Source organism: Lissotriton helveticus, chromosome 7 (assembly GCF_964261635.1).
Source record: "Lissotriton helveticus chromosome 7, aLisHel1.1, whole genome shotgun sequence".
Classification (NCBI taxonomy): Eukaryota; Metazoa; Chordata; class Amphibia; order Caudata; family Salamandridae; genus Lissotriton; species Lissotriton helveticus.
Window position 1 is genome coordinate 1,267,081,856 of NC_136068.1, and position 25,803 is coordinate 1,267,107,658.

At 46.0% G+C, this 25,803-nt stretch overlaps 1 protein-coding gene and 1 long non-coding RNA gene across 3 annotated transcripts in view; both read right to left on the reverse strand.

The window, feature by feature from the left end:
- The window catches only part of NAT9 (N-acetyltransferase 9), a 125,426-nt gene that overhangs the window by 67,312 nt on the left and 32,311 nt on the right, over positions 1 to 25,803 (reverse strand). For both annotated transcript variants that reach the window (XM_078654473.1, XM_078654474.1), the window contains exon 3: positions 19,280 to 19,420. In XM_078654473.1, the coding sequence (XP_078510599.1) occupies positions 19,280 to 19,420 (141 nt within the window). The remainder of the gene's footprint in view (positions 1 to 19,279; positions 19,421 to 25,803) is intronic.
- Positions 23,602 to 24,967, reverse strand: LOC144770167 (uncharacterized). Its single transcript, XR_013598816.1, has 5 exons — positions 24,792 to 24,967; positions 24,595 to 24,690; positions 24,383 to 24,483; positions 24,200 to 24,267; positions 23,602 to 23,825 (listed from the first exon to the last, which is right to left on the reverse strand). It is a non-coding gene; the product is annotated as an uncharacterized LOC144770167 (long non-coding RNA).

Sequence of the window (25,803 nt, forward strand, 5' to 3'; positions counted from 1 at the left end):
CACCTACCAAATCTACTACTTCCACCTGCTGCTCTCCTGTATTCTCTCCCTCCACCCCAGGCTCTCCCACATTCTTAGGGGCATCCCTGGCTTCTAGCCAGGCCATCAGTGCTTTGTAAAACTCCTCCCTCTTAGTGAGGCCTGTGATAGGGACTGTGAATCTTTTGCAAAAATACTTGAGCTGCTTGGCATTGTAGGTATCTAATCTCTCTTCTTCCCAGGAGACATCCATCGAGGCATTGGATCTGGGCTTGCCCATTGTAGAAATAACTAACGATATCAATCAAAAATAGAATCAAAAACCTCAAAAATGTATGTGTTGCGTTACGGTTTGCACTCACTAGAAGTTTACACTATAATTACTGTATGCAATCACAAATGCAAACTGCAACACTGACCACCAATGTTACAAATGGGGGTCTCTAGTTGGCAATGGCTGGCCACTGTCCAAGTAGGGACCCTTCTTCCTAAGTCAGGGTAAGGGGGCTACACCCTTTGATAACCCCTTCTGAACCCTGTGGTAATGTAGCACAAGCAGCAAGGCTTATCTCAGAGGCGGTGTGTAAAGCATTTATGATCATACACAGTACCACAGTGAGGAACACTAAAAAGGGACACCACACAAGTAGTTATAAAAAATAAGTATCTTTATATATATAGGCTTAACACAAGACCAATAACATTAAAAAGCCACAGTACTGTAAAAATAGGAATAGTCTTGAAATGCTGTAAAAATAGTTCAAAGTGTGCAAATAGGGGTTCAGTTCAAAGCAGTGGTCTCTGCGAACCTTTTACTTACAAAGTACCTGGATGTCGTAGCAAAACAAGAAAAATGTCGCAAATGGGTTGTAGCGATGTGAGGACTTGGGTTTGCGAGCGCTCACCGGCAGCAGCGCAAAGATTTTTCTTACGCTCTTCAGATGCGGCGGCTCGCAAACGGGCATTAGCGACAATTTCAGCACTCTCTTCTCTGGAGTAGAACTAGAAGCCCTGGAACTCACAGGGGCCTCACCTTCAGATAGAAATCCTCGCAGGGAGGAATCAGGAGGCTGGTGGGGAAGTCAGATGTGCCTGTGACTCCAGCAGGAGGCTAGCTCTCTTCTAGCTCTCAGGTGATTGCTGTAGCAAAATAAAAGTTCTCTCAAAAGTCGTTTTCCCTCTTCTTCCAGGGAAAACTACTGCAGGCCAATCCAAGAAATAGCACACAAGCACAAGTACAGTCCTCTCCTGCAGAGTCCTTCAGTGAAAAGGACAGAGGTTCTTCTTGACATCCAGGAGCAATACTAAAATTAGGGGTTTCGGCACAGATATTTATACCCCAAAAGTCTTTGTTCTCAAAAGTCTCTAGTCACTGAACCCAGCCAGAACCAGTTCTGTTCAGGCCTGGAGCACTTTGTTTACCAGGCTGCATCATTCCTTACAGAAAGAGGGGGTCTGCCATCAGACGCACAGTAGGAGGTGGAGCCAGCATTCACCTTGCCAGGCACAGCGGTATTCAGGTAAAGGAGCTACCCCTCCCCAGTACTCAATGCAGATCTCTCTATTCAACCCAGGTCTATTCAACCCAGGTCTGACTCAGCCTGCCTTGCCCCTCTAAACCCAGACAGTCAATACACATAACAGCAGAGCACACTGGAAGGCTTAGGCAAGAAAATACCTACCTTCTAAAAGTGGTATTTTCAAACACAGAATATTAAAACCAACTTTGCTAAAATATGTATTTTATTATCCTGAGCTCAGGCATACTAAACTCAAATGTCTACCATGTTCCCTGGGACAGTTAGGACTATAAGATGTAATAGCCAGACTGCCCATTCTAACCTACGGAGAGCAGGTAGCCTTGCAGCAGTGAAAACAAAATGGAGGGCGATTCACTACCAGGACATGCTACACATATCAAGCCATGTCCTGCCTTACACACACAATGCACCTACCATAGGGGTGACTGACATGATGGTAAGGGAAGGTTCAGGGGCTGGGAAGCGTGGGCACTTCTCAGCCAAGATGGCAGTTCTGGACAGCACACAGACACTGTAGTGGCAGGTCTGAGGTACCATTTACAAGCTGCTTCTGTGGGTGGCGCAAACCAGCGCTGCAGGCCCACGAGCAGCATTTGGGTTACCAGCCCTGGGCACACACAGGCCACACTACTAGGGACTATTTTTTTATTTTATTTTTTATTTTTGGAGTTTTCTATAGCGCTAGCAAAACCCAGAGGTATCAGAGCGCTTTACAACATTGTTATAGATAGATCACATTGTTAAAAAACAGATTATTGCACCAAGAGTGTCCGGGTAAATGATGAGTCTAAGGTCAAAGAGGTTCGTTAATCCGATTTGACGTAGTTCCTGGGACTATTGTCTTGTGGTCTGGAGTTGAAGGGGATCCGTTTTTACTTTGTAAGGTATTGGTTTAGGAATAGCGTTTTGAGCTGGCTCTTGAAGGCTCTGTAGGAGGAGTTCGTCCTAATATGTATGGGAATGGCATTCCAGATTTTGGGTGCATTTCCGGTGAAGGAACTAGATAAGAGTCTTTTGTTTGCAGGTTTTCGGAGGGATGAGAAGCAGAGAGTTAGTGCTTCTGAGGTTTCTTGTCTGTCCCGCTTTCTTGAGTTTGGCAGCTAGATAGGTGGGTTTGCCAGTGTGTAGAGCTTTGTGTGTGAGGCAGGCAGTTCTGAAATTAGCTCGCATTTCTACTGGGAGCCATTTGAGTTCAGTTAGTGCAGGAGTGATATGTTCATATTTCTTTACTCCCGACACCATTCTGGCTGCTGCATTTAGTGTTGTTCTCAGTGGAGCCAGGTGTAGTTTAGCCGTACCTGTGAGGGTGGCGATCCCGTAGTCTAATCTGGATAGGACAAGGGACTGCGTGGCTTGTTTGAGGTCCGTTGGTGGAATGAAGGGTTTGATTTTACTTAATAGCTTTAGGCTGAAGAAGGCACCTTTTGCGGTGCTCTTGATATGTTTAATCATATCCAAGTTAGGGTCCAGAGGGATACCCAATGACTTCACTGAGTCTGCTGGGATGAGAGTGCAGTCTAGAGCATCAATAGCCTTAAGCCATTCCGTGATTTGCGGGGTCTTTTCCTTGCTGGCTAGGAGAAGAATTTCCGTTTTGTTTTGGTTTAGTTTCAGATGGTTGCGGGATAGCCACTCTTGTACTTCTCTTAGGGTGATGTTTAGTCTTTGCATGTCTGCTAGGGAGGAGGTTTCAAGGTATATCTGCATGTCGTCGGCATAGAGATGGAAGGGAATGTTGGCTTGTTTGAGGATGATGGTGAGTGGCTCCATGTAGATGTTGACTAGTGCGGGTGATAGCACTGACCCTTGGGGGACACCTCTAGTTATAGGGTGTAGGTCGGACGTGAAGTTTCCTATTTTTATTCTTTGAGATCGGTTTTGTAGGAAGGAGGTGAACCCCTGTGCAACCACCCCATTGGCACCTACCCTATCTGTGAGAGTGTTGATGAGTAGTTTGTGGTCGACCGTGTCAAAGGCCGCCGAAAGGTCCAGGAGTATGAGTAGACAGCAGCGGTTCTTGTCTAGTGATTTGTGCATATCATCTATGACATTTAGGATGGCAGTCTCTGTGCTACATCCTTTCCTGAAGCCTGATTGGTGTGGGTCGAGGAGGTTGTTGATGTCCATGTGGTGGGAGAGTTGACGGAGAACACATTTTTCTAGTAGTTTTGCTAGGAAAGGGAGATTGGATACAGGTCTGTAGTTGCTAAGATCGATGGGGTCAGCATCCGCCTTTTTTATTAGTGGTGTTACCTGGCCTATTTTGAGGCAGTCAGGTATGTTTCCTGTTTCCAGCGAGCTGTTGATGATCCTAGTCCAGGTGGGGGCTAAGGAGTTTTTGAGTTGTTTTGCCAGTTGTGCGGGGATGGGGTCTTCAAGGTGCGATGAGGGTTTGGATCCGGTGGATAGTTCAATAATTTCAGATACAGTGGTGGGAGTGAAGGTTAGCCAGTTGTAGGTAGGTTGGCTGGGTGGGTTTGCATCATCTTTACTGAGTATCGGGCAGGTCTTTGATGGGGGTGGATGTGCCATCAGTGAGAGCTCAATCTTTAGAATTTTATCGCTGAAGAAATTAGCAAATTTGTTGCATAGCTCTTTAGAGGCCGGAATAGCAGCCGGAGTTGGTTTAGATGTTTGTTGTCTGATAATGTTGAAGAGTTCTTTGGGGCGGTTTTTTGCATTGTTCAGTGTGACGCAAAAGAAGGAGGATTTTTCATGCGCGATGTGCTTGTTGTACATCCTACGTTTGACTAACGGTTAACCCAAATAAGCCAATCAGGGATATACCAATTCGCAGTTACATTTATACAGGGAGCATTCGCGCTGTGGCACTGAATGGCAGTGGCACAGCGCCCGGAGCATCTAATACCAGCAAAAACAGAGGAGACAACAGCAAAATATGGAAGGGACACCCACGCCAATTGTGCCAGGTCTAACAAGCAGCCATGTTAGAACAAACGTGAAAACACTTAAACATATTGTAGATCTGAGATAAGGAAAACTAAAGGCCCCATAATGCCCAAACAGTCTGTTAACTAATCACAGTAAAGCTCATGTAAACATCTTTTACATCAAAGGATTGACCTCTTTCTTCTTGGAGATAATGTTAAGTACTTATTGTCTCAATTTACACTTATTTTATTAAGTACATACACTTCTAATTTATCATTGATTATTGTTTTTGGTCTTGGCTGGCTTGTTAATATAAGCTGAACTTTCCCGAATGCACCAATGCTTTTTTAACTTGTCCCCACTGCTCAGGTCAGTGCACTTCATGCCTGAGTCCTTTGTCCTCTGAAGCCCATGCCAGTCTTGTTTTTTCTGGCAAAGGTGATGTGTAGAGCCCGACACGTTCTCCTCTCCCTGTGATGCATACTGTGCGCTTGTGAACCCTTTACAGCCGGGCGCTCTTCTTTTTCTTTGCTCTGGGTTGCTTTTGCACGTTCCCATCAGGATCCTCATACTAAGTCTGTCAATTCCCCTTTAAACTAGCCAATGAGTAGGATAAAGGTGCCCTCCTTAGCCCTTTGTGGACACTGCAAAGTGCAGGCAATAATGGACCCAGACTTGATGAGAACCAGGGTTACAAGAATTATTAATTACAGCTTTTAAGCTATGGGAACAGATTACTTTATCATGAGCCAAATTGTTACTTCTCCTGCCAGATTTTCTAAGGCAGTGGCGAGTGCCCAATGTATATAAAGGGTGAGATTTCATCTACTGGGCACTTAGATTGATACTGCCAGATTAGGCGTATTAACAAAAAATGTCTCATGGTAATCCCCTGTTGATCCAGACGATTTGACTACTGATAATGCTGCCAACTTCGTTCCGATAGGTCAGCTTTGGACCAGATCTTTCAAAGCTATGGTCTAAAATCTATATCAGCATAAATGGGTCTATCAGCGCAACAGTGAAAACTGTTTCCTTCCTCCCTGAACCCTCACCTCAAGTTCCTTCAGTGGAAGAGAAGACCAGCACGCCCAACCTCAAAGATGAAAAAAAAATAATTACAGTCAGAGATAGACTATGGGAAACCTAAAGTGGGCGTATTTAGACACCTCACCTAATGCTCCTTTGGGACATAAGAAGGAAGAAACGACCAAGGGCCAGATGTAGGTAAAACTTATTTACCGATTCTTAATTACCGAATTTTACCGATTCGGTAATTAAGAATCGGTAAATAAGAAGTGGGGGTATGTAGGAACATCCAGATGTTCCATTTACCGAATCGTTAAGAATCGGTATTTACCGATTCGGTAAATACCGACCGGTAATGCTCCATTCATTCCTATGGGCTTTGAAGCCCATAGGAATGAATGGGGCATTACCGGTCGGTATTTACCGATTCGGTAAATACCGATTTTGACAAGGGTGCAGGGGGTGTCACCTTGACACCCTCTAGCACCCCCACAAAAGGTTCGGGGGCCATATGGCAGGCATACCTGCCCTAAGGGCAGGTCTGCCTGTCATATAGCACAGGTGTGCATGCACACATGTGCATGCACACCCGAATCGGTATTTTAACATCAAATACAATTTGATGGTAAAATACCGATTTTGTAGGCCTTGTGGGACTCAGAAGAGTCCCACCTACATATCAATTTTACCGATTCGGTAAATATACCGGTCGGTAAATTTACCGACCGGTATATTTACAGAATCGGTAAAATTACCGATTTTCCCTGTTTACCTGCCCCTACATATCAAATGCCAAATACCGGTCGGTAACGGCCAAATTCGGCCGTTACCGACCGGTAAAACCCTACCTACATCTGGCCCCAAGAGTATAATCTGTGGCAAAGGAGACACGGATGCCTTAGATGAGGCTAAAGACAGATCCAGGGGTCCAATGTCTAAATGAAACAAGCATTTGCAATGCAATTGGTCTCGCATTAGTGAAAGTTTGAGCTACTGGCATTGCAAATGATAATGTTTGTTAGATTCATATTTGTGTTCAAAAATATCACAGCAGTAGCATAAGTAAGAATTTTTTTTTACGAAGCAAGGAAAATATGAAGGTAGTAGAAGATAAAATGCGAAAGAAAGCCTTGGTAACCCCAAATACTTTGGTTATGTAAGAAACAAAATAAGTAATAAATTGTCTTCAAATAAGTACAACTGTTTATTAATGTAAAAAAAAACACCTGAAAATGCCACACTGCCTTTAAGCTAGCTGTACCAGAAAAGCTACTGCAAATGCACTCCTACCTCTTTTTAGGTTGAGCCTAGCGTTGCAGCGCGCATGCACTGCCCGCTCTGCGAGGCATGCTGTAGTAGGGTATGTTATGGAAGTGTTGGGGAAGCCTCGCCCACTCTCCACCCATATTTTCCATTGGCTGGTGTCATTGTCCATGGTAAACACTGGCTTCCAATTCAATATGAGGCTTCTTAGTCCCTCCTTGTTACTGCCCTGTATCCTTTTGTGACTGACCGCCCACACCGACTGAACCTTTTAATTGCGGTGTTACACAGTCGGCGTTATGTAGTTGGTGAGCACTATGTTCTTGCAGGCGCACACTGCTCAGCAGCGGTGCTGCTTCCTCCATCGGTGGCCGGCTACGGTGCGTGTCGCTCGCTGGCCGGAGGTACGCTCCCTGTTCCGACTGCACACGTTGCGAAGAGGAGAGGCGCGCTTTATCCCGTAGGGAGCCCAGGGAGGCCACCGGGAAGTTGTCCAGTGCGGCACGGAGGAGACAGGGCCACCTCACCATGCAGTAGCAGCAGGGTCTCCTCGTCTTCCTCCTCCGGCTTCACCATGGACTCTGGGCTGGAAATCAAGACCCACTCCATGGAGCAGACCCTGGTACCGCTTGTTGTCAACAGTTATTAGCACATTTCGACCAGACCTATTAGTTTTGCTAACACGCTGCTTGTACTTGAGGAATGCCAGCAGGAAACAAAGCTTTACACTCTGCCCCCAGCGAATGAATCATTATCTTACAAATAATAAAGCGCTTATCTTTAGAGTACATTAATCAGAAGCACTGTAACAGAGTGAGCTTTGTATATATACATTTTTTCACAGTTTTATATAGTGCAAATTCCACTCAAAGGTATGTGCAACAGTTACATTGCTGATACATTACATTTTAGGTACAGAGACATTGAGTAATGTTCCCATAATCACAGAATGTTGAGCCTCCCGCCAAGACTCGAACTCGGTGCCCCCGCTTCACAGTCGGTCGTTCTAGCCATTAGACCACGTCACACATGCATCGAGCTTGCAATCTAATTTGTTTGCCATTATAGCAGGGTGCCATTTTTATCATGCTGTATGATCTTGCGTAATTTCTGGCATTGTACGTTATGCTTGCTATGCAAAATTAATCAAATTATGCCTTTGACACCACAGTCTGTAATTGTGTTGCTCAAATGAAAATCCTATCGCAGGAGCATGAGAGCAATGGGAACAAACAGAACGTGACGGCCCTCTCTCTGTCTCATTTCTCAATAATGTGCATTTTCTCCCATTGGTCTCTATCTTACAGATGAATCCCAGAGCCTATTATAGTAGTGTTTGCTTCCTTAGCAGCCGTTTGTTTCCCTTGCTGTGTTTATTCCTTTTAAGTGCTGGTTTCCACTCAAAGACCCGCCTCTTACTCCCAATCCCACGATGATAACGCGAGGTACCTCTGGTCTGCAGGGGGTGTCTCCGTCCCAAAGGTCAGCTCAGCCTCTCACTTACAATGGGACTTCGCCACCCGAGTGTGCGTGCGCGAGGCGCTGTGCATGGTTCTCACCCTTTGTGTATGGTGTGGCGCACACATAGACCCCAGAGGCACCGAAGAAGCAGGGCCTTGCTTCGGAGGCTTAACTGTTTAAGAGACTCCATTAACTTCTGGCACGACCGGTCCTGCCGGAAATAACTGGTTTACCCCAGGTTACAGATGTTGTTTCATTGCATTCTGGGACTTGTAGTTTTGATTGTAACAGTTTACTAATTTTGCACCTGAATAAGTCTAACAACACTGCCTCTTCAGGTCTGGAAAGCAACATCTGGGTAGGGAGTGTGTTTCGGACAGGCGGTGATTTTACATGGCACACCCACAGATGGTGAGTGTGCAAGTAGGCCCTACAGAGAGACGGATGGCAGCACGCGCTGGGTATAGCATGAACATAACGTCCAGTGGTCGCTTCCTTGTAATGATATTCAAGTGGCACGTAAGAGCTTTCCACGTGTGCCTCAACCAGGAGCCCACAATGCTGACCCCTCAACAGGGCTAGTGGAAGTAATATCATATACCCTTTTACCTTAATTGCATCACAGGAAGTGACATCATAACCCTGATTATTTTCCAGAAAGGCATGTCAAATGATTCTAACATTACAACAGTTGACACCACTAAAGTTCCATATTTGCATTATTAGTAAACATGTCTAATTTAGATACCACCAACATTATGGTGTTAACTTGATCTTTGAAAGTTCTTGGGTAAAATTCTTGGGGATAATACTTGCCCTGAATTGAAGTGAGCAAGGGAAGTGAGTAAGTCAGATCTCTGATGGGGGTTTCTCCCCCTGGGAAAAAATGAAGACAAGGGGTGAAATGGTGCATTTTTAAGTACAATGTTCTCAAAAATTTGCTGAAATGACAGACTCTGACAGGGAACTCATTATTCAGATCCTTTCATGGTAAGCTAACCCAATGAAACCTGAAGTTGCTGAGGGTTGTAGTCCGTTATTTTCAAAATGTGCTTTGGTTGCTCCATATATCAAAAAGTACCTCCATTGTGCCAGGAACAGCATTTTGTCACGTGTGCCCCTATAATCCATAATCCTTATATACAAAAATTACATCAAATATGCCAGTACTGGAATTTTGCAATTTAAGCCATGCATATATCATATGTGACCCTTACGTAAAAAAAAAAGATTAAGGGCCAGAATTGTGTCATGGTTGCCACCCTCCCATATGCCAGGTAGTTCACCTTTATGCCAAGAATTACTTCCAGTGTGCTAGTACCAGCATTTTACCACTGGTGCCCACATTCCAGTAACTTCTTTAAGTATGCCAGTATATTTCCACAGATGCCCTACATGCCGTGAATAACCTCTAGTATTCCAATATCAGTATTTTACCATGGTTGCCCTTTATGCCAAGAACTATCCCCAGTGTGCCAGTATTTTGACACATGCTATGAATTGCCTCAAGTATGTCAGCAGCAGTATTTTGCCCTTGGGTGTCTCTATTACACAATAATGACCTTCAGTATACCAGAGCCAATGACAAACTTGCAAACATGATACTACAGTCCCTCTCATTCTCATTTACTCTCATTCATTCTTACTCACACTCTCAGACCTCCTTACTCTCATTTGTGTGCATTCTCACTCACATTCACTCTTAATCTAAATCGCTCATTCTCACTTACTGACAATCTCATTACCTGTGATGGTCTAAACCACCGCCGTTGTGTAATACAAGGGACCTCTGCTCTGCCCAATACGTCATTGCATTCCATTTTGTATTCTGCACAACACAAGGGACCTCGATACTGCTTAGTGCTTAGTCTCTTTATTATATTCCTTATACATGTATACCCTTTCTATGTCATTATGTATCTATTTACCAATGACAGGGATCACCTACATCTGCTCCTTCCCCTGTGCTGGGCCAATGGCATCAGACTGAACAGAAAAGACTCAGAACTGTGCTTGTCTGCTAACTCACCGAAGAACCTTGCTAGACTGGGGAAATTCACAGACACCATCCGGTTTGCACTCCTCAATGTCTCAACAGGGTGATAATGGCATAGATGAAGTGCGCCCATGCTTTCTCTCTTGTTTTCTTTCTTTCGGGGGCTGGAGTCAGCCGATACCGATGAACCCAAGGGACACAAGAACTGTTCCCTGAGCCCATGTGGTAATTTCTCTTACCAACTTTGTGGGCCTTCTGTTAAGAATCTAGAGCCCCAAAACATTAACAAGCATTTGCAATGCAGTAGGTCTCGCATTTATGCGACTTTGAGCTATTGGCATTGTAAATGACAATGCCTTTTATTTCCGTTTTAAAAATGAAAACATCTATGGCGCAAGACTGCGGGGTATACGAGCGGCTAGAGGAGGGGGGGTGAAGGGTCCTATTGAATTGCATTCTGTGTTGTATTGTTTGGCTGAAGCCAATAAAAACAAATTTGATCCAAAAAAAAAATTAAAACAAAAATAAAAGGCATTGTCATTATCAATCTCAATAGCTCAAACGTGCGTAAATGCGAGACCTATTGCATTGCAAATGCTTGTTTTAAATAAACAGAGAGTCTGGGTTGGTGTGAGCCTTTCAACTGCACATCTCCTGAAAGCAGCACTGACAGTACAATAAAGATAAAAGTAACCTGAGAGTAAAGATTGTTATCTTTATTACAGTGACATGTGTAGAATAGAGATTAGATACTGTACCTTAAACAGCCAGATGTGAAATTTCCTATAGAAAGTAAAACGAATAGACAATACTGCATAAACTACACACGCACCCTACTCTACAACATAATGCGCCTATCTCTCTCTCTTGTCTCTCTATATACCCACACCTCTCTTCTTTTCTTTCTCTCTTCACACCACCAGGGGTGCGAAAAGACAATCAGACAGGATGCAAGGGGGCACGGGGGAAAACCTGAAACGTGCAAGCCGGACGAGAAGAAGATGAAGCAAGCTGGGGAATGGACTGTCACGAGCCAAACTGTTATAAGCCAATCGAGACGATGCTTGCCCCCCCCCCCACCCCCCCGTGCGCCTTTTCTTGGTCCCTACCTTTTTTCCTTTCCTTTCCCCCATGTGATTCACCCTGTACCATGTAAATATGCTCTTTATTTTCAATAAAAATTACTGAAATAAAAAAAAAGAAAGTAAAACGTAGTCATCAAGCTGACAAACCATTTGTTGGGAAGAAAAACGCAGCATAAATGTATTTAAAATGCACACGAATCACGATAACTGATAATATTCTTTTAAATAGCGTTTACTATATGGTAGTAGTTAGGGAATTTACTGTTTGCTAATGGGCATAGATGTTAGTTTATTTTGGTGTACGTAACTACCTTGCAGTATAGCATTGGACTGCTAAGGACGATTAACATGTGGACTTTTGATAGTGTGTGGGAGAGGATGGGGAGAGACTGTTTACACTTTTTTTTTAATTTTGGGCACAATCCTACACAAAATTCAGTGTTCGGAGAAGCCTAAATGCATACAAATGTCCCCAAAAACTATTGGGATTGTTTGTGTTCTGAAATATACTGTATATTCCCAACAGGAACTGGTTGTGTTTAAAACCTAACATCGCAACTGGTTGTAAATGGCAAAACTCAATCGCCGCTGAACTTCAATGCTAATTAAATTTCAAACTTATACAGCGCCTGGTTGCGTCTCCCAATGGTATTGTAGAAAAAGCACAGCATATACCGAGCAAGCCGGGCCGAAGAAGGCTGTGATGCCAGAAACTGGTCCCCGGAAGCTTGTTTCCTTCCCAGTATAAGAATTGGCTTGGTAGTTTGGTTTGCCCTGTTCCCATCATGCATTGGGACAGGAACAGACTAATTTGCATATAGCCAGGTTCTGAGCTGGGATGGTGCAGTGAGCTAAAAAACAGTGATGGATTAAAACCATGATCTATTGACTTGGTAAGAGTATTCTGCATCATTCAGAAACTCTGTCCATCACCTTTTCCAAAATTGATAATATAAAAGCATGCATAATTTATCCGGTGCGGAGGGGTGAATACTGCCCCGACAACTGGCCTGTGTGCGCTAGCACCTGTTTGAAAAGAAACGAAGGTCTGGGTGGCAAGTAAAAGAAGAGTTGCGTGGGATAGTAGTGTGGACGTTATGGGTGATTAAGGGCAGCGCCTGTGTTGATAATATAAAAGCATGCACCGTGTAAGCCCGAGCGAAGTCAGCAGAGTTCGCGGAACTCCGCAAAGTGCAAAAAAAACCTCCGCCGCACTATGCGGAGCTCCGCAAACGGCGGAGTGCGTTAGAAAAATGCAGTTCAGGTGATTTTCAGTGCTAGGTGCCTGTCCACACTGTGCAATTATCACGAACGGCACCATGCACAGCGCAATCGGGTTTCTTTCTGCCACTCGAGTAGATTTTGGTCTAAGATGGGCCAATGGCACAAAGGAAATAGGGAGAGTAGCAATCCTATTTCTGCGCCAAGAACCCTCTTGATGGTTCCTTTGAGAAAGTAAAACTGAACTTCTTGCAATAAAATGGACATGTAATCCCCTGAGATTCGCTCTAATGTGGAGGAAGGGTTGGCGGAGCAGACAGAATGATGTGGTGGACTCATCTGTTAGACGTGAAAATGGGTAAAAATGACAGATGTTGCCTGCCACTAATGGTCAAACTAAAGCAGCTTGACAGCTGTTGCCAAAGCAGAAAGGGACTGGTAGGAGTTATGCCCTTTAGACCTGCATGTTGCCTCCAGATCCTCATCCCAGCCATGATAGGACTGGTGTGGTTGCAGCAGCAGCCAGGGGATACCAATGTTGGATATACGCTGGCCCCCTGAATCAGCCTTGGAATTTCCTAAACTGGTGAGGAAACTCAAAAGACCAAGGAACATGCCATTGCAGAATCTGTTTTTTTGCAGTGAGCCATCAAAAGACATATTCATGAAAAAGGCCTGTATGTTTCCAGGAAATCCTATGGACTGCATCCATACATGGCGGAGGATGATCGCACTGGTGCTAACTGCCCTTTTCAGACAGTAGTATCAAGTCCAGTACAAATCACATATTCGCACACATCTTTACTAACCTGTATGATTTGAGCCAGTGAGGCAATAAGATATTCTCGCACTTCCGGCAAGATCCCCATGGTTATGTCGCAGAGGGTATATATATCAGCCCAATAAGCACTACACTGATCGATCTAAATGCTAGACTGACCACAGAAACATTCATTTTCCAAACGCCCCAGTCCCCTTAGACTACTTATCTGAAGGAGTGTGGGGAATTAATTGGGCTTCACCTTGCTGGTTGCTGCTTAAATTAACAATAATAATTGGGAATGCCCACAAATACAGAGAAAGGTTATAATAGTAATATATAACATGTAAACTGCTCTCTCATGTAGTTCCTCTGCATATAGGTCTATTTTAATTTTAGATCTTGTTCAATGCTGAGTATTCATTTCAAATCAAAGTTATCATGCCTCTGAAATGTGTAAATTAAGAGAACAACTGAATCGAACAGTTTCAACATTTCATACAACATCATTTTCAATTGAATCAATTGACGTCTAGAATTTACGAATCACTTCGCAGTCATTCTGTCAAAATTCAAGGCACAGACAAAATGAAATACACCCTCATGGACAACAGAATTGAATCGTACAACACAATCGATCCATACTAGCAGATTCCAATTTGTTCACATTATAGAGCCAAATATTTCTTAACTATGGTTGCAAAAGCTACGGCGCTGATTGAATTGTGCCATCCTTTTGCATGAGCTACTTGAGGGTTAAAGATGAATACAGATCAAACTGGTGAAAAAGACACCAATTGTTCATTCCTCAATATTCCAGCGTAAACCATCTAAAGTTACGTCAAAAATACCAAACATCGAATAATAACCAATCCTCAAAGCACAAATTCAGCACCTAAGATGGAGAGCTATACATGAATCGAGCATCTAGACATTTGAAAAAAGAAGGTATAGGTTATGGTACCTGGCAGTGCACAATATAGGCAAAATTGAGACATTCCAAAGACCCGGAGGTTTCACAGAGACCCTAGACCCCACAGGTCAGCAAGGCTATGGTCACCACTCCCCTGGCAGAGGAGCTCCATTGAAGGCACTGAACCTTTGGCAAGTTGGCACCATGTTTAAATGCCCCCTCTGCAAAGTATTTTGTTCTGCAAAAACAAACTTCCAGAGTATGAGTTTCTCCCTGCAGAATAAACAAGCACTGGAATAGCAAATAGGTCTCGCCTTGGGGACCTTATAAGTGTTTACCATGAAACGGATGATGTTGTTTCACCAAGAATATTGCGCTGAACAACAAAATACTTGTAAGGTCCCAAAAGCGAGACCTATTGGCTATGCCTGTAGGAAGGTGGATACCCGACTATGGTTACCCCAGATTTTTTTGCCTAGTGTTTAGCTGGTTTTCGACTTAGTTGGCCTGGGATCCTGCTATTCAGGACCCCAGGCTATCTGCTCTCTCTGTAAAATGGACTCCATGTACCTTAGGTACATCTCCAATTGGGAATTGGGTCACCTTATGAACCCCTGTACAGTGTACTATAGGTACCCAGGGCATAGGTGCATCCAAGGCCTACCAGGGGCTGCAGCATGTATTATGCTACCCCTGGCTGGCCACTCAAACTGACACAACTGGCTGATCACTCAGCTGGGGCAAGGTCGTGTAATCACCCCTTGCTTAGGTATAGTATTCCTATATCTACCCTTAAATATAGACACACAGTAACCTATAAGTCACTCCTATGGCAGGCCTTAACAATCCTGGAGGCAGAGTGCTTGGTTATGTGTGAGATGGTGCTCTAGCATGAGCTGAGCCTGTCTGCAGCTTGCGGAATCATGTCCTTATAGCTATGATATTGCCACACCATATACTCTTAAGTGCATTATAATCCTCGCGGTTGAATGCTAACGTTGGTTTGGCTTTATCTAAACATGTTGTGTAAGGTGTCATACGCTTTGGAATACTACCTCTTCGCCAATTCTGGCGACGGGAGTAGCATTCCACCCTTCTAGAGGGAGAAGACATGTTGTTGCTGATTATCCCGGTTAAAGTTAACCCGAGCCCCAGCCTCACACAATGGACGCTGCTGCCACAGACACAAGTCTGACCTCCTGCTGCTGGGAGTCCTTCCAGTCACAGAGGTTGGACAATAGGTTTCCTGCCTGCAGAGGTGCGAGCACCACCCCAGACAGGACTTGACTTTGTTTATTGGGACAGGGAGGGCTGAATAGGTTGAGACACTGCCTGGGGCACACTAGGTGCTACATGCATAGTCCAGTTCAAACTGGTGCTGGGGCACTCCAGCTCCAGCTCTGGCGCAAAACTGGACAAAGGAAAGGGGGTGTAACCACCCACCTTCCTGGTCCCACCCATAGGAGGGACCTAGAAAGTAATCCAGCCCCTTATAGTTGTATAAAGGTAGGAGCTGAACCCCAGGACTTTAGATTAATCCTGGAATCGACTTGAAACGAAACTCTGGACCCTTCGACATTCACCTGAGCTGAAGACTGAAGAATCTCCCTTGTGGCCAAGGAGTGACCACCCTGGGCAACCAGGCACCATCCAGCAACTCGACGGCTTGCTTTGTCCCCGTTCCCGCCGGAACGCGAGCACAGAGCCTGACAAGACCTCGACTCCCGGACCTCTCTGACCCCACTGCAAGACTCCAGCGCAGATGAGCCCCGTAGAAGGCGTCGGAACCTGTGGACCCAGGCAACTTGGAAAGTCTTCAACTTGCTAACAGCGCAGCTCCTTAGGCATCCTCGAAGCTGTGCCCTGGGGACTGAGACACCCCGACACCGAGCTCCACCTGCACCAAAGACCAGCCCTCCACACTCCACGAGATCTGCGTGGGGCCCTTCTGCTTGTGTTCTGCTCGACGCGTTGTCCCGGTTGCTGGCCAGTTGGCTAGTAGCCCTGTGACGACGATCCTTTTGAAAATCCATCGCTGGTCTGGTTGCTCCAGACTGGCCCTTGCTTCCCTGAAGAGGTGAAGTACCTCCGACCCCCCTGGTCTGCACCAGAAGCCTTTTGTGTATCCTGCTTGGGTTGCCTTTGCTTAGGCTTGTTGGCTCCTAACTTGAAGTCGACCCCTCCATCTGCGAGAACCTTCGTAGGTCAGCTCATCTCCAGCACCTGGTCGTCCTCGACCCCTCCTGGTCCGCGTGGCTGCAAAGACAAGCTTCACGACAGCACCTGATTGCTCCTCGACAACGTCTGGTTCCTTCCTGGTTCCACCCGGTCACTGGCTAGTGACCTAGACGCTGTCCCCTCTGCTTTCAGGTCTTCTTCAACTCCGATCCACCCTTGGATCCACCCTGACATCTTCCTCCTGGTCGCCTGCAGCATCTTCTTCCAAGGCTCCATAGGAATCAACGAGAAAACCCGACACACTTTGACACCTATGCACCCGCAGCCCGTGGGTGAGGTAACGCGAGTACTTCTGAGCTCCTGTAGGGATTGACTATCCTAGTGTCTAGTTTTGTTAGTTGTATCTTCCTATTTAGACCGGAAGTGTACTAAATCTTCGTTACTTACCTTTTTAAGTTCCTATTGACTTTCTATTGACTCTCGCATGAGTGTACGGACACTGCACGCGCCGCCTGTGGGCCTCCTACTCCTAACCTAAGGTTCAGATAGTGTAGCTCCTGCGATAGTCTAGGCCCTAGGCCTTTCCTTTTCCCGAGTCGTGGTTCTTATACCACTTACTTAGTATATGGTTTTACGCGCCCCTAGGGCCTAACTGTAAATTGTGCTATTTAAAGTATTTCTAAGAGTAACTTGTTATGTGTTGTTGCCTCTGATCTCATAAAGAGTTCAGAGGAGTGTGTTAGTGAATAAATACCTATATATTTTATATATATCCTGTGTGGTGTCCTTTCATTCGGTATTCAAGGGGTTACATATGGTAAAACAGCTGGCTTTACACGCCCTCAAGAGTCTTTGAGCCTAAGGCTGTTCTGTCCATGCTACCACTAGGATAGCTGGTCTATAAGGTTGACTTACAACCATCACCATAAGGGTTGTTTGGACTGGTGCAAGGTGTTCACTAGAATAGTGAACATCATATACCAGGTCAACTTCCCACAATGCCAATGCTTGTTTCTTCATTCTCACAACTAAGAGCACCTTCACATGTGTGATTTCAGGATGTGTGTAATACCAAACCCTCTTGTGTTTGATTTAATAGACTTTAATGCTCCTCCAGGTATAAGATACTAGGCCACATAGGGATGCACTACAAATAACTTGTCTCTTAGTTCACTTATAGCATTGGTGGCGGGGGAAGGAATAGTTTTAATTCTTGTTTAAAAAGATCCCTCTTAAAAGTATCTCTTAATGGAGCAGTAAAATCTGATGTAATACGGCAAAATGCTTCTGCGTGTTAAGGAAATACACTATTTTGCATTTTGAAGAGACGTTATCATATTTTTACACAATGTTTCTTGCATGATTTACATGCCAATATGTTCAAGGCTTGGGTCGTGCACGGACTCCTAAAGTGACACCAGAACCTTGGGCTGTCTATGGCTTGCCTCTCACTGTTGATTTGCTGGCTCGCTCACGTCTAGTGCAGCAGGCGCCAATCAGTCAATGGCACGGTTCATAAAGTGCAGAGTGTGCTGGTGACAGTGTGCACAACAGACTCAGGAGGCATGGCTCACAGAGTTCAAGGAGAAAGGATCACTTAGGTGGAAAGGTTTCAAAATATTAAGTGCTGAAGATCAACGTGTGCTTCTGTCACTCAGTAGTAGATACGGGTCATAGGGTGAAGAGAGAACGCATATCGAAAACTGTGTGGGCACCAATCAACCCCAGGGTATTCACAAGGTGTAAAGTGGGCAAATTACAAGGAGGTGGGTATGTCACTCAGTCAGATCCAGAGGGGGCAAGGAAGAAGTGATCACGTAGTTTAATTTATAAATGTATTATAGCGCTTTTGTCCAAAGCGCTGCACGTAATTTAAAAGCACAAGCAATCAATAACTGGTTACACGATTGTCCAATTCCAATGCATGAACATTCAGTGAAGTTTTAAACAGAGCAAAGTTAGTTGTCCTCTCGATATGGACCTGAAGCAGAACAAACAAACACAAACAGAAAGGAGCAAAGAGGAGTTTGAAACACTTAGAAGGTGAAACTACAAGCAGGGGTACAAAAAACAATAGAACATAAGTGAAGTGAAGTAAGTAAGTTAACATATTTAAAAACAAGGCACAACACGCTAATTGGAAACAGATGGCCCCTGCGTGCCGCTGGATGCCACCACAAGCACGAGTGTTTGAAAACTGCAGACCGATACCAAAAGGTCATCTCTTAGTGCAGCACTGCACTAGGCTCGACCTAAAAGCAATGGCCTCGACACAAGGGGAGTTCTCTCCTTGCTTGTGGATGCCACTGTGCGATTTACCTACCCAAGACTATCATGTCTCGCATGGCAGTCCCGAGTAGAGAGAACGAGAGATACTCGCCTCACCCTAAACAGTGTGTGGTGACGGTCACTGGAACCTGGTGGCCAGCTGAGGCTCAGCCTCTGGGAACCTTGCAGCTGCCTCAACTATAAAGGGCACATAACGGAGCATTTGTGACACTATGGAAGATGCATCATTCTGCCAAACTCTACTCCAGAGTATGTTTAAGGCTCTGCTATCGCAAATAACACAAGAAGGGGCTCAAATAGTGTTCAACTATGGCCAAAAATGAATTAGCCCATTAATCCTTTTAATAAAGAATTCGTTTTTACTTTATCTCGCATCCCGATTGTTAGCAGGGCGGAGGTATTTTATAAAAATTGACAGGGACCTTGAAGACTTGATCGCTTTCATTCCCACGGATTTATCAGTAATACTATGGGCTCTATATTCACGCCTAAAATACAAGAACTATGGTCTGACATTTACAATTGTCTATAGTTTAACTTGGGCTTATCTAGTGGATTTAATAACATACAACCCAGACTAATGGTTACCATGAATTAAAAGGTTCCTACATGTCACAGAATGCTTCTAAGGAGACAGTAGAAAGTCACAGTTTGCATCAGGGTGCCCCTTACCGGCGATCATGACTTCGATCTCCCCAAGAGTTGGATCTTCGGGGTTAGTGAGGAACAAGTTGACGTCGCCCACCATACAGTCCTCATCTGCGCATGCAGTATCTGACCACTTTTTGCCATCCAGTACAATAAACGTACATTCTGCAAAAGTAAGTGCCAAGAAAAAAGGGAACATCTTAGCAACCGTATGTATGTTAGGCAGTGATGACGCCAACAGTGAACTACTGATATGAACCCCAGCGACATCATGGCAAGCAATAATGGCACAGGTTATTAAATCAACTAAATACACATATTTGACATTGCACAATCACAACCTAGTGGCTTGTTTAAGGATGAATGTGAAAACCTAACACAAGTAATTGTGCATATTGGTAGCCAGGCACATCAGATGTAAGGGGTTGAGTACTAGGACAAGGTAACACACAGGACTGAGCACAAGGGTAGACTGGTACAGGGGGCTCAACATGAAAGTGCGTTATAAAAAACAGGGTTAACCCATTAATAGTCACTGGGACCTGGGTGAATGAACGTTATAGATAGAGGGGTCCCAGACTGGGAAAGGGGAAAGAATTGTAACAGATAGTAGAAAACAATATGTTACATAAATGAAACAAGCATTTACAATGCAACGGTTTTGCCTTTGCCAAAGTTAGAGCTATTAGCATTGTAAATGACAAATTGTTTATTTATGTGTTGGTTTTGAAAACAGATAAATAAATGGCAGTGTCATTTACAATGTCAATAGCTTAATCTAATAGTCCCTCATACAGAAGATGAAACAAAAATACTCCTGTGGCTGATCCAAGATGTGACTGACAATATTTCAAGCCAATGTCTGAAGGTTCTTGAACCAAAGAAGCCACAAGCAGAAGGAGGCTGAACCAAAGCCATAGGGAGTATGTATAGAATATATGTTCAGCATGAATGATAGAAGTGCCACTACACGTCATGCCCAATTAAAGTGTATTCTGTATGTCAGTAGAACTTAATGGCCATGTACACCCCACTTGCTTTAGAGGAATCCGGACTACCTTTTCTACTGAAGTTACCACACCCATACATCCGCCTTCCTCTTTCACCCATTGGGCTCCCACTGGCAACTACCAGCTACTGATTCAAATCAGGGGGTTTTAAGCACACACAAGAACTCTCGCGTCGACCCAGAGACCTGCACCATCACCTCTGCAGCTCGGCTTGTTCTCACAGAACCTGTGAGCCACAGTCACATACATGAAGCAGGTATCTGCTTGACAGCCAAGGGACACCTTCGGGACACCCCTGGCATGTGCTACGCTCAAGGGAAAACCACCATCGACCAGAGCCGAGCAGGCCTACCAGACACTAGTGACTACCGGGCAATGACACGAAGAAAGGCTGAGAAGATGTCCATCTCTACCCCATCTCCACCTAGACCCCTCATGTCATCAACTCCTAGAAGCAATCAGTTACTAGGCGTGACACTCACATGAGTCACTCATTGGGCGTGCTTCTCACGCTTGAGAGCAGTGCTAATCACTAGGGATGGCCCTCACACGAGTGCACCATTACTCTTTTCACACCTGAGCACTGCTCATCACTGGACAGGATTTGAAACCCTCAAACCTCCCTCACTTTTGTCTGGAGAACTTTATGTTCTAGTTTACACCCCCTCACCTCTGGAATCTTCCATGTACATAAACTCGCAGAAGCCACGCGCTCCTTCTTATGAGGAAAAACAAAGCGTATCACTTTCTCTCCCTCAACCATGTAAAATGTACATTATTTACGAAGAGGACTTGCACTTTTTGAGGCCCTGGAGAGCGTAGTCTCGGCTTCCCCAGTTGAGCAAGTTGTGTGATTTGGACCAAACAGATTTACGGCTCTGCACACCAGTTGTCCTGGTAAAACGGGGTGCACTTGGAAACGAGCTACAGCAGTCACATTTATGCATGCTAAAATACTGTCAACATCAGTTGTTTTATTCCGTTCTTTGGTCCATAACATGACTACACTGAGCTGGGCTCAGGTAGATTAACAACTGTCATTTACAGCGGCTCGAAACAGGAATGCTACACTAAGTTACCATTGCCCTGGGTGCCTGCCTATGTTGCCCAAGTGTACACTCTCTTGTTCCTTACCACTTTCCTCCTCACCCTCCACCTTAGCCAGCCACATTTCACTGACTGGCCTGAGTCACAAAGGAAAAAACACGAACCAAGCACTTTCAAGCCCGGAGAAAATAAAGCCCACCTCGCCCTCTAAACAAAACATGCAAGAGAGAGCGAAGGAAGACCCCCGCAGCCCCCAGCTGCAGACAAGGGAGAGCACCACGAACGGGGGCCGGTGTCCCCTGCGACCACCAGCTGGGATCCGAGGCGCTGGAGGGTTTCTGCTGCAAGCATGGCTCTCCTCCTGTCACCCACCCGCAGGCAGGCTTTGGGGGCTGCTCTCGGAGGTGAGGAGTTAGCAGTCACGTCTCCTGTGAGACACACAACGTCCACTGCAGACAGACGTCGCTGGGATCCCTGGCACGTCTCCTGCGAGACACACAACACTCTCTTCCTCTGTAGACAGAGGCCCCTGGGATCCCTGGCACGTCTCCTGCGAGACACACAACACTCTCTTCCACTGCAGACAGAGGCCGCTGGATCCCACCGCCGGGGGGGCGAGGGATTATCCCAAGGGTCCCTGTCCTCGGTTTGACTTCCCTTCATCCGCGCCGTGTTTGTGTTTCCTTCCCGTGGCCCGGCTGGCCTTCTTTCTCTCTACACTAGGAGCAGACGGTGGGGGTGGCAGCGACGGGCCCCCGGGGCTGACTTTACCACCTATCCTCCGAGGCTCGGGTGTGAGGTCAAATGAGGTGTGTTGTATTCTTACATTTGCATTCCCCACCCGAACAGTGACATCAACCTCGGCAAACTCGCTCATCTCAGCCAACTCCGTGTGTGCACAGAGGGGGGTCTGCCCCGGCCATCTCTGTGCACCCACTTGCGTTTTGGCCCCGGACCCATGCCGCGCCCCCTCCCACAAAGTGCAAGCTCAAGCCGGGCACCCCTTTTTGCTGCCACACAAGAGGCCCCCTGCCCCTGCTGCCCACTGTGATGCGACGCCGCCTGGCGAGCCTTCTCCACACCGCCAGTGGTCCCCACACCCGGCTCCGCTCCCGGCGTCCTTATTGGCTCTTTAAATCCCTAACATCCATTTTACTCCCGCAGAGGCCAGCCCTGCACCTCCCATTCACTCACACCATCTTCTATCGCAGGACCAAGCCCCGGGCTGTCACCCACGGCTGACCCTGCGCCCCTCACGTCCTCGACTCTTTTATTTAAAGGAGCGCCTCTTTTAATGCAAGGAGACGGGACACTCTCTCCCCCTCGCTTCCCTTCGAGGATGCAGAGCTCCGGATCCCTTGAAAGACAACTTCCAGCACCTTGAAGACGCGGGTCACTCTCGCCACACTGGCACCCCCCACCTCTCAGCGGGTACCCCCAGCACCCTCTTACCTTGGAGATCTGCTTCAGGGCATAGGCAGCGTGGCAGTAGCCGGGTCTCCTCTGCAGGTCCGGGTTGACAGTCGGCAACTGCACATGCACTTCCGAGCGGGAGGGGGGAAGCGGGAGGGGGGAAGCGGGAGGGGGGCGGGAATGGACCCGAGCCGAGCTCCAGAAACTAATCACTTTCACACGGGGAGGGGGGCGGAACGGACACACGGGGAGGGAACGGCACAGACGACATGAGACGCGGGAGGTGGGCGGGGGGGGGCTCACGGACAGCGGGAGGGGGGAGGGAACGGCAGCACGCACCTCGACTTCCTCCAGCGGCGGTCGGCCGCGTAATGGGAAAAACAAACAAATTTTTTTAAAAAACGTAACTCCGCCCACCGCCGCGATGACGACATCGCAGAGGCGGAGAGGGAAAAAATCTCGGGAACGCCCCCGAATCTGGTCCGGGATTGACGGACAGATCCGGCTCCCAATGGCTAGCCTCCATTTATGGAGCTAGCCAATGGGAGGAGGGGGCGGATACCCGACCCCACAGAGCAAAACATAAGATTTTGCTAGCGCATGCGTACTTCGTACGCATTGCCGAGGCAAAACCTAAAAACAGAGAGCAAATCTAAAGTGCAATGTGTTAATTCACACTGTACTAGAAACCTTATCACTGGTTGCACATTATAACACAAACTTTTTTAATTTTATAAGAATAAATAAGCCCACATGCACAAAGGGGAAAGGGGAGGGGTGTGCTGTGAAGGGATATCGGTGGGGAAATATTTAGAAAAGACAGTCTTCAATGAAAAACCAATAAATGCAATCCTTCATATTCACAAAAGGCTTTATGATTGATCCCCTTGTCAGGGGTCACACGGGGTGCATAAATCAACACAATAGTTTATAAACCATGCTTCTGGGACAGCTGTATGGATCCTGCTAGCGGTAGAAGCTGGTATGGTAAAGTAGAAGTCTACGTTTCGACCCTCAATGTTGCAGGCGTGGTTTCCCTTGCGGCGCGGGTCTTCGTCGGGACACAAGGTGGGAGGGAAGGTAAGGAGTGGGCAAACCTCCTAGGGATAAAAATAGAAAGCGAGAGTCAGGAATGGGTCCCAAGAGAGATCCCTAGCTGACCATAGTGGGTGTGACCACACTTGGGGAGAGCAAGTTAAAAACACATACTGAGACGGAGGATTAAACTACACACTCATATGGGTGGTACCAACCAAGCTAGGAAAAAGCTAGAAAAAACGTGTCTGCATGGAGTGAAAGTCTCATCCTACAAAACACATATTGCTCATTCATGAGCATCCAGGATGCCTTCATCATAAACGTCATGCATATGATTCTCATCACGTCTTTCACAGATAGCTCCACCATGAGCCAAAAGGCATTCCATAGGGCCATACTCAACACATGGATATCGCATTTGCACCCTTACATTTACCTTAGAAATAGGAGACCGGACTTTGTGTGGGTAACGAAGGGTTAACGCCTAACCGTGTTAAAAAATCACTGTGGAGAAAAAACACCGTTCATTATATCCAGGACACTAGGGGCAATGTTGAGGTCTACCGTTTCATTTGGAGGAGCAATCATTATGCGTGAGCAGAAATGGTAGTCAGCTCACCTGTCTTATAGAAATTAGCAGGGGACAATGGGCGGTTCAAATCACAACTTCCAGAGCTAATCAGACGCTATGATGGGCGTCTTCTGAGGGGATTCGTCTGCCTGGAAGGATATATTAAGTATCACTTAACCTTGTGTCCCGTCCGTAAACCGGAATACATGAAAAAAAAAACAAATAACGAAACAAAGTCATCTAACAGCCGTGTCGCTCACCTGTCCTTACTCATACCGAAGAAACGAGGCAATCAGACCTCACTGGGTCAAAAAGATTGTCCTCAATAACTCTATTGGCCTCTCGTGTGTGAGTACCTAAAAGGAGAGAACACCCTTGTTACAAATACCCTCGGTGTGATACCGTCCACTCAACAAACAAAACATCGGAGGCACCGTTCTAAATATGCGATTCTTACCTATTGTAATAATGTCCAAAACGGCAAAAGGGTTTACTCCATTATCGGTCTTCGCTGGGCGGCAAACAACTGTGAACTACTCCACCAAGAGGCTCGATTCGGCTGAGCTGAAATCAGGGGCGTGGCCTAATCCGCACGAAAACCGTGAGGAAAGACTGCAATGTCATTGCAGTAACTGAGGCAACCATGCTCCCGTTGGAAAAACAGACTGGGTGATTTGGATTCATGAATACACATTGGATATTCAGCATTGTCATTAAATGGAGGGGCCCGCACATTATGTTCACCAATTTAACATTAATAAATTCTTGCTAAAAAGACGCCGTGGCATATAAAAAAGCTCACATTAGTCAAGAGCAAACGCCGGTTCCTTGATAGGTTCAGTGTGTCCCAGGGACATTACCCCACACGCTCGGTAGCATGTGAAAAAAATTATTATTTTTGCCAAGGGGGCTGCTATGACTACTGGCAGACAAAGAATGGGTGTCTTCCATTCTCGGGGAGAATCGTACGTACTCATGACACATCCCGATGTATTGTGGGTACTCACAATGAGCCTTATTCTGTGCCGGTTCTAAAAATGGTAGTTGTCTGGCAGTTAACCACGAAATCAACTCTAACGTGTAGTACACCAACCAGGTGGTGAAACTACACTGCCAACTAGAGTATAACAGCACATTTGTTACATCATAATTTGAGCAATTGCGTGGACCTGACATACGCAGGCTCCGTGGATAGACGAATTAACATACAAAAGGTGGAACATGATTAGTGCGCGCCTACCTACCTCACATGGTGGTAAAAACGCCCCGTGGACACATTATATTTGGTATTACTCGTAACACAAAAATTATAAATAGAACAGGCAGTGTTCACCTGCCACACATGGTAGTGTAACACCGGGCCACATGGATAGAAATGTTTTCTCAGGACATAATTCACATGTAAAGGCACGTACCTACCCTGCAAGGTGGTAAAGGCGCATAATAAACAGGAAGGCAAGAGTCATAGG